At 34.0% G+C, this 10,059-nt stretch overlaps 1 protein-coding gene across 1 annotated transcript; it reads left to right on the top strand.

Moving 5' to 3' along the window:
• The first annotated feature begins 1,315 nt into the window (after positions 1–1,315).
• Positions 1,316–9,817, top strand: comm2. The gene is made up of 2 exons (XM_073987174.1): positions 1,316–2,221; positions 8,691–9,817. Exons 1-2 carry the CDS (start codon positions 1,720–1,722, stop codon positions 9,215–9,217), a joined length of 1,029 nt encoding a protein of 342 aa, XP_073843275.1. The 5' UTR covers positions 1,316–1,719; the 3' UTR covers positions 9,218–9,817.
• Positions 9,818–10,059: the final 242 nt, after the last annotated feature.

The raw sequence follows: 10,059 nt of genomic DNA, 5'->3' as shown, positions 1-10,059 counted from the left end.
TGCGCATATGCAGCTGTGCCTCTCATATTCATCCAATTCTGATTATAATCAAATACAGCTGATCGCTTGAGGGCAGGATACAAATTAAATTGCATACATACATATTATCTTGGACATGGTTATTTGTGTGCATAGCCTCATTTGACTTCATTAGGATATTGATGTACCTCAAATGTAAATCATGATTTGCATCGTCATGGTCATTTAAATTAAATCGTCTTAGATTCCTGGAAGAAAAATTCCACCCTTTTTGGCAGGATCAAAGTCTGCACAAAAATTTGCATTGTCCTGTCCATGAGGATTTCAATTAAATGCAAATTTTCTTGGCAAACGATTTAAATGCCATCAAAAGAATACCAGAAAACAAAAGAGAAATTTAAAAACCATGCGAGGGTTACAGGCCTCCCCAAAGAATGAAATATTGTGGAGGACAATAGGAAAAAAAGATTCTGCGCTCAATTAAATACCATTGTCCAGCGACAATTGGAAGACAAGGGAAAGAAATAAAATATTAAGAAAATTGAAAAGAAGGCAACAAAACAAACTCCTCTCTTTAACAAAAGACCCTAGACAATTAAGGACATATGCTGAACATAACCCAACAATTTTTCTGCACTGAAGCATAAAAGGACAATAGAAGAAAAAAATGAAGAAAGGATCGTTTTGTAATTGGAGATCTTTGGAAGAGTGAAGAAAAATGATGCCTTAAGGCAGGGAGAGAGCGAGAGGGAAGGAGATGGAATGATGGCTATGAAGAAATTTCAAAAACTCCTACAGCTATTGTGTGGAACATGTGCGTGAGAAATGATCCTACACGATCTGAAGCAAATTGTCTATGTTTTCCTTTATGCCTATTAAGGGGCATGATGTGTGTAGGCATTAGCTGAATTTCATGGTTTCCCAGGCATGACTTAGAAGAGGAAGAAATAAGGGAGAGTTTTATTTCGGTTTTTTTTAATGGGCAAGTATTTCTGACTTAGGAAACGGAGACCATGCTGAAGTGAAGTGAAGATGTTAGCTGGAGCGTAACCAGGCATCAAATGATCGTTGGTCATGTCAGTTGGCTTGTGAAAGATCTTTAGCGTTAACATTCATGCCATTGTGAGTGGAATGAGGTTTCTTAACGTGTTGCCTCAGTAAAGAAAACCAGGTAACCATAGCTGCCGTGAGAGTAAATGTTTGTTTAATCTTTTACAAACAACTTGGCACTCTCAAATTGAGTAAATTTCTCTCTCAGTATTTCCTACTCTCTCTCCACATTATGATCATTTCATGTTGTTGATTTGGTTATGCCGCTGGGCCGTTGTGCCGCACATTTTAGTTTACGACGAGAATTAAGAGGCTTAAGACGTGTGACTAGTTCAACGGCTCGCCAAGTCCCAAAAGTAAAAAGAAAATATTTACGTTTTTGTTACGTTTCATACGATCTTTACGTTGTCTTATGAAAAGCCGCCAAGAGAAGTGAAATATTATAACAAAAAAAAAAATACAATTATATTCGCAAATACACAAAAGTACCAGCAACAACAAAAAAAAAGATAACTAAAGTTCAGAAAAAATAAAAAAAAAAATACCCCAGTGAAAGTCAAAAGACAAGATAAAGATATTAAAAAAAAGTAACCAAGAAAAAGAAGCAAATAAAAAAATCAGTCATCAACCACAATAAAAAACCAACAACAAAAATAAATAAGAAAGAAAAAATATTATAAAAAAGGCAACATGGAAAGAATAATACGCTCATTGAATTACGATCTGCAATTCGATAAAGAAGCCCAGCACATTTTGGAAAACAGTCACTCGGATCATCTGGCGACGACAGCAACAACGAATGCCATAACATTGAGTTCAACACCCACCATCACCAGTTTGGATTCGCCGCATCAAATTACCTCAACCAGTGATTTTCTTAGCAAATTGGGTGCCTCTCTGATCCAATCCATACAACTGCAAACGTCATCACTGGCACTACCATCATCCTCGGCCGAATCATCTTCTCCCATTATAAATCCCGAGAATATGGATTTTTCCAATTTGTCTCCGCATCATGTCATTATTGACCACATGGATACACCCTATGAGGAGCTACAAAAACAAGTTGAATATGACCAATTTATGAATGAGGTGTGGATTGGCATTGTCCTGATACTGATATTGATATCCATGGTCTTTTGTTTCTGTTCCTGTTTCCTGTATCATCAGTTTCGTGTTTGGAAAAGAAATTGTAAGTATGGGCAAAAAGTTTGAAAAAAATTTTAAAATTTGCATAGAATTTTTTTTAACTGTTTAGAGGTTTGCAAAACTATTTCAAATTCTCCCCACGTCCGTCAGTTTTGCATATAAGTAACAACTATTTTCTTTATGTGCATATTTAATTCCTAAGTGAAGAAGAAATGTTGTTGTTTTGCTGTCTGTCAAATGATGTGAGTGATTTGTCAGTTTTGAAAAGTGTTTTTTTTTTTGTGAGCGCGAACTTGGCCCAAAGCCATTACCCAGCTAACCAAAAACGGAAGTGAAATTACCACAAAAACAATTAGAAATTTTTTCTCTCTTCAAGCTTTAGCTTTTGAAGGTAGGCAGCCAGTGAGTTTACAGAAAAAAATACAACAAAATTATGAAAACAGAAATAATAAATTAAAAAATAATAGCAACAACAACACCAAGAAATACTGAAAACTGGAGTTACAAGTGCTTTGTTGTACGATGTGCAACAACAACCACAACAGCAACAACATAAATAATAATACCGGTGCTGCAAACAATGAAATGTGGTCTAACATTTTGTAAAGAAGAAAATTTATTTTTATAAAGCGTGAGAAATTTTCAAAAACAAAAGAAACCAAAAATTTGGGGATTTTAGGGGAAACAGAGCGAAAATGGTTGTAAGCAACTCGGTGGAAAGGGAAATTTTCTCCATATAATTTTGTGAATTTGAAAAAAGATTAAATAATAACAAAAGAAATTGTAAAAGTTTTTGAACAAATTAAATTTTTTGAACAAATTAAATTTTTAGGAAATATTTTGAGGTTAGGTATTTTAACATTTTCCAAAAGAATGAAATTTTCGAAATTAATATTAGAGACAAAAAAAAATCATTAAAAATTACAAACTTATTTCCTATGAGTTTCTTATAAGCGTTTTATGACAATAATATTGATTTCGAATTTCTTTGGCAAAATAATTTTTGGAATAAAAAAATTATTTTTTTTTTGAAATTTTGCCTTTTAGGGCGAAGATCATTTTTAATGATTTTTTTTTTATTAATTTTCTCGTTTAGAGTTAAGCTTGATGATCGGAAATTATTTGCAAGTGAAAAAGGAAAGCTAAGGACTGGAACCCAAATTACGTTACCTGTTTTCACTGGTGGTAAAGCAGATCTTCGGACGTATCGACTATGTAGTGGCTTCTCAAAGGCAGCGCAAAAAAGCGTTTGTCGTGAAGAAAATACATTTCAGCGGCCAAATATCCGCGTAAATGTATAAAACACATTTGCATTTGAAAAACGAAAAGTTCTAGGACAGAGAAGCCACTACATAGTCGATACGTCCGAAGATATGCTTTACCACCAGTAAAACCAGGTAACGTAATTTGGTGTAATTTGGTTCGAGTCCTTGGCTTTCCTTTTTCACTTGCAAATAATTTCCGATCATCAAGCTTAACTCTAAACGAGAAAATTAACAACAAAATTAATTCATTTAAAATATTTGTGATATATTTTAATAAGATAAGGAAGGTTCAAATATGGAAAATATCGGCAACCTCCTTTGGCTACCGCCCACACAAAATTTCAATTGTTTTCGAAACTATTTTTCGCAAAAGTAAGACTGAAGAGGACCTTTGTGAAAAATAGTTTCGCAATTCACTGCAGCAGGTTGTCCTCGCAGCCCTATTACGAAGGTAGACTGGTCCATAATTCTTGAGATAAAAAAATCTTGAGATCTAATAAAATCCCTGTACTCCCTTCCGGTCATCTATAAAGACCCCCTTCCGTTCGCCTATAAAGACTCCCGTCAGCTCGACTAAAAAAAAACTCCCTTTAACTCGTCTTCAGTTTCAGGTTCTCCCTTACTTGTCCAAGGCTCCCTTTATCTCGTCTCTAAAGACTCCTTTCCGGTTTTCTTCCATAAATGACCTTTAAAAGTGACCTTCAGCTTCCTTTAGCTCGTTTTTTCATAATCTTGTCAGAACTCCAAAGTCCCAGCTTTGTTTTGTCTATGTCACCACCGACGAAGTTAGGGGGAAGCCCAAATGGTTCATAAATTACTTTTTACCCTAGTTGGCGCCCAACGTTAAGGTGGAGGAGAAAAATGATTTCAATGTTTTTTTGATCGCTTCTAATAATTCTGCATCTTATTATTTGGCGCTTAATGGGGAAAGAATCTTTTGGAATTTCTCTGGTTTAGGTGATAGACCAGTTTAGGCGATGGGCCTGCATGGCACCCTTTCAGTGTTTCTTCCATAAATATGTCCTTCAGCTTCCTTTAGCTAGTTTTTTCATAATCTTGTTTTGTCTATGTCACCACCGACGAAGTTAAGGGAAAGCCCAAATGGTTCATAAATTATTTTTTTACCCTAGTTGGCGCCCAACGTTGAGGTGGAGGGGAAAATGATTTCAATGTTTTTTTAATCGCTTCTAATAATTCTGCACCTTGTTATTTGACGCTCAATGTGGAAAGAATCCATTGGAATTTCTCTAGTTTAGGTGGTGGGACAGTTTAGGTGATGGGCCTGCGGGGCGCCCAACGTTGAAGTAGAGAAAAAAATATCTCTCGATCCTTTAAAATCGATTCCCTCAATACAGTACGGTTTATTTGGCGACCAATGTAGGAATTATAAATAATAGCTCCTAATAAGTCTCTGGAGCTCAATATGGCGCCCAATGTGGGGCTCTTCTGAATTTAGGCCCTTTAGTATTCCTTTATTTTGATACGATGAACACAAAATTCATAGAAAATTTTATATTTCGAAAACTACAATGTCAAATAGAATTAGCAGCCTATTTGGCGCCCAACGTGGGACTGGTGTAATAGAAGACGTTTTAGAATTCATTTATTTTGTCTATGCCAACACCGACGAAGGTAGGGTGAAGCCCAGATGGTTCATATATTATATTGTTAGCATGCATGGCGCCCAACGTTGAGGTGCAGGTAAAAAACCTTTACCATTAATTTTTAATCGCTTCTAATCATTCTGTACCTATTTATTTGGCGCCCAGTGTGGGAAAAAGGTTTAGGCAACATGAATGGTTGGTACCCAAAGTTGAGGTGGAGGGAAAATATCTTTATATCTTTAAAATTGATTTCTTCAACCCAGTCACCATTTATGTGGCGCCCAATGTGAGAAAATCGAAAAATCTTTGATATTGCTTCAATTTAGACGATAAGACGATAAGAATTTTCAAGAAATTTTTCTATTAAAAACAATGAAATTCTTTATTAATGATGACATTCTTCACAGTGATGAATCACCAAGCAACTTCTTTTTATACCCAGCATCCACTTATTTGGCGCCCAATGTGACAAAAGCTAAAAATCTTTGATATTGCTTCAATTTAGACGATAAGCGGATAAGAATTTTTAAGAAAATTTCCAATTAAAAACAATGAAATTCTTTATTAATGATGGCATTCTTCACAGTGATGAATCACCAAGCAACTTCTTTTTATACCAGTGGATCAATCCTGGGCCCGGTGGAAAGCTCCGGATTATTTATAACTCTTTCCGATACCTCCATTACCTCTTTTGAGGGAAAATATAATACAATCCTTAATTATAGCTTTTAATAACTTAATAGTGATTGATATGGCGCCCAACATGGGGCTTGGCTAAAGAAAAATTTATTTAGAATTCATTTATTTTAGGCTTTGAAGTCGGAGAGTAAATTTTAAATTTCGATAACAGAAAGAAAATTTCTATCTGGCGCCCAACGTGGGAGTTGACTGAAAGTAGATCACTTAAAATTCGTTCACTTTAGTCAATGAACGTCAATTTTCACATTTAAGCTTCTTAAACTACAATGTCAAGTTTCATTAGAAGTTTCCTATAAATTCCTCTACTACAATTTTGTGTACTCAAATCCCGTCATCTAAATATTAAAAATTGTACAAACCTCAAAAAACTTCCACAATAATATATTGCAGCTTTTTTACATTAGCAGTCACTGATATGAAGGCGTTGGCCAATTTAGAGGGGAAACAAATCATACCATCCTTAATAATCACTCATAATAACTCACTTGAGATTGCAATGGCGCCCAACGTGGGGCGCCGTCTGAAAGAAGAATAACTCAAATTCCTTTATTTTAGGTTGTTGAAAGGAAAACAAAATAAATTTTAAATTTAGATAAAAAAATGAATGTTAAGTTTCATTAGAAGTCGTTTTGGCGCCCAACGTGGGTTTCGACTGCAAGAAAACAACTTAGAATTTTTTTATTTTAGACTGTATAGAACCCAAATTCAAATTATATTTTGAAAACTACAGTGTCGAGTTTCATTAGAAGGCTTCTACAAATTCCTGCAATATAACTTACTGCGTTCAAACCCCGAAAAGTTAGTCTTCACATTTTACAGAACTCGAAAAACTCTGAATAATACATTTCTGCTTACTCAAGATTGGACTTGCCGATATGAAGGAGGGTTCAATTTGGAAATGTTTGAAATGTTTATGAACGTTCCTAGCAAACACATCCCAAAACTTTTTAATGGTATTTGAATTTCCAAAAAAAATTGCATACAAAACTGAACACAACTTTGCCTTATTGCATCATTTAAATCGAAATAATTCAATTTCGATTTCATATCCGTAATAATTGGATCGTTGACCCATCCTATTTATTTAGATCTACCGTGGGCTTTTTTAAACAATACATCTGCTGCTTTTGTTTATGACTTGAAGTGAAAGCTTAGAATTATCGTCATCATCAAGTTGATGTTCTTGTTCTTCTAATTCGTCATTATGATAATATGGCTAATATAAAAAAAATTAAAAAAAAAATAAAAAAACTTGTTATCTCCGCCTATCCATCCAAATTCAAACATGTGCAGATTTTATTTAGCGTATATTATGGACATTGAGAGGTTGTTGTGCCGGCTATAATGGCAAGCCATGCTTATACAAATATGTCTCTGACTGTTCTACGAAGTATTGTTGGGAAAAGAAGAATGGAAAAAATTGGCAAATAAATAAATAAATAAGAAATTGTTTTAAAAATGAAAAGGAAAACAGTTTTAGAGGGGCACTGATCACTGATAGATATACAGTAGATTCTTCATAATGTGGGACTGCCTAAAAGCAAAGGAGGGCTTAGTGTTGTTTCTAAATTGAAGGTATCGCCATCACTAAATGTCGAATTTGTTTCACCCTTTAATTATTGATGAAAAGAAAACCACTTTATTCCGGTATTTTCTAATCTCTAGCCAGTTCCTCTCGCTTACGTACATAACATGCCCTACTTTTTTTTGCATAGATATCGCCTACTGCGGCTCCACCTCCCCCTAACAACACGCAATTTTTGATCGCAAAATAGCTTCCGTAAAATGAACTCTCACGAAACATAATAACCTGATTTCGTTTGTTCTTTTTTGCGGCTGATAACGGTACTTTGCCGAAATTTACGAACAAGCACAACCGTCATAAATTTCTTTATTAGTACATATAATAATTTTGTTGGTTAATAAAATTTTTGTTTGGCGATAGTTTGGCTGAAGGTCATTAAAAAGATTGTTGTTTTATTTTGTTTGATTAAATTTTATTTCCAATATTTCAATTGTCTTCGACAATCATCCTCAGGGATCTATTATTAAAAACACAATTTTATTATTACAAATTATAAAATACAAATGTAACACAAAAATATTTTATTTACATTTATTTATGGAAGAAGAGCGACTGTTGTCTTTCTAATGTCAACGTCAACTAAGCTTTTGTCGGTACTTATGAACTATGTTTCTATACATATGTGCACAGTGGTCTGTGTCAGTTTTATAATTAATTCTTTTGTCCGTGGGAGTGTTAATAATATGAAGCATCTCTAGAGTATATCGTCTTTTGTAATTATTTTCATGTGCAAGAATGTCAACGTTTTTAAAATCTGGTTTGTGTCCCGTTTTCATACAGTGGGCCCCTAAAGCTGTTTTTTGTTCAATAGGCTTGTCCATCTTTTGATCTGATTTGTGTCCAGAGAGTCGTGTTTTAAGTTTGGTTTTAGTTTAAAAATAAAATTATCAAAAGCATTTTAATCGCTTATAAAAATCACAGATAGCAAAGAAAAGTGAAACAGCAAAAATCCAGAAAAAAATTAAGGTTAGGTGTGGTTGCTTGGTAAACAGCAAAATTTCGAACCAATGTGGCGAATATTTTTCCCGGCAAATAGGAAATCTTAAAGAAAACAAACCGGCATTTTATATATTCCAAAAAATGACAGCTGTCACATGAGGGAGTAGTCCAAAGACCCCTAGAAATCTAAGTAGAGAAAAAGAGTAGCAGCAGATACATGGTGTTTAACTCCCTCCTAAGACAACACACAAACCATCTGAGTAAATATTTAACAAGCCAAGACGAACACTTGGAACCTCAAACAGTCAACAAAAAAAAAAAAAACAAACAATTTAATTAAACAACAACAATTTATCTCCCATCTCCCAGACAATGTTTACTAATGATCATCTTTTTTCGTTTCTTTCCTTTCCATTCCAGATCGCCACACAATGACCCAAAGTGATGATGAGGATAATGTTAAAATCAGCTTGGATATGGAAGATCCTGTGCCTGAATACACTTTAGTTTCCGGTTTGCCTTCATATGAAGCTGCCCTGGAGCTGCTGCATAAAAATCCCAAATCATGTCTCATTGTGCATCCTAGTGTTTTTGAAGTTTTCAATACAAATGAAAAGTCACAAAATCTAGCGGCAACAACATCAGGAAGTAATCCAGTTACACCCTCAGCAGAAGCCATGGCCTCAGTAGAAAGTTCCATGCCACTGCTAAGTGGTGCTGAAAGTGCCAATAACAACAACAACAAAACTGCCACAGCTTTTGTTATAACTCCTTTGGTGACGTCAGGTGGAAATATCACAACCACAACACCTCCACCCCAATACAGTTTGACTAACCTTAGTTTGGTAAATGAAAAAGCCTCAGTTCTACAAACACAGTCTTCTATGGAAAAATCATTGCCATCATCATCATCGTCGAAATCCAGTGATAAGTTGGAAAAATCATAATTTCCATTAGGATTTTTTTTTTGAAAGACTTAGGAAAACAAAAATTATTATGAAAAATTCCCATAAGACTGTGATAATAGAACTTAAATTTTAATCATTAACCAAAGGCAATAGGCTATAGAGACATCCATAAGAAAGCCAAATCATTCATTCATGCCAGGGTCCCATTATATCGGAAATTTTTAGAACTTCAAGGAGTCCATGAAATTTTCATATTCTGACTCATAACCAGTTTAGCATCTTCATAGCTTTTCACACTTTTAAGCCTTACCTTAGTTGAGCGTCCACCCCTTGATCTTGCAAATTGTCCCCCCCCCCTCATTTTCTGTAGCCTATTGCATATGTGTATCCAAATAATGTTTGTATGAATTTTTGTATAATTTTTTCTATTTTTATATAGTCCTAAACTGTGATTAATCCAAGTTAACCATATACACATCTTTGTGTGTATGTGTGTTAACATAATTTACTTAAATTATTTATTTAAATACAACAAAAAATAAAATTTAGACTGTATACGTATTTATATAAAATATTAATTAATGTGTGTGTTAACTAATTTTAAGTTATTTATATGAGAAAAAATTATTGAAAAAATAACAACGAAATATAAAATTAATTATTAAAAAAAAAAATTAAACAATTTTTTTTATTTAAAAAAGGTTGGGGAAAATGTTATATTAAAGGCACATGAATTTTTAAAAATATTTTTAGGCTTCTTACAAAGGCTCGTGGATTGTTAAAAATATTTTTAGTTTCCTTACAAAGGCTCGTGGATTTTTAAAAATATTTTTAGTTTCCTTACAAAGGCTCGTGGATTTTTAAAAATATTTTTAGTTTCC

This window comes from Musca autumnalis, unplaced genomic scaffold (genome assembly GCF_047663935.1).
Source record: "Musca autumnalis isolate F117 unplaced genomic scaffold, ASM4766393v1 scaffold_4, whole genome shotgun sequence".
Classification (NCBI taxonomy): Eukaryota; Metazoa; Arthropoda; class Insecta; order Diptera; family Muscidae; genus Musca; species Musca autumnalis.
This window is presented reverse-complemented; position numbering and strand designations above follow the sequence as displayed.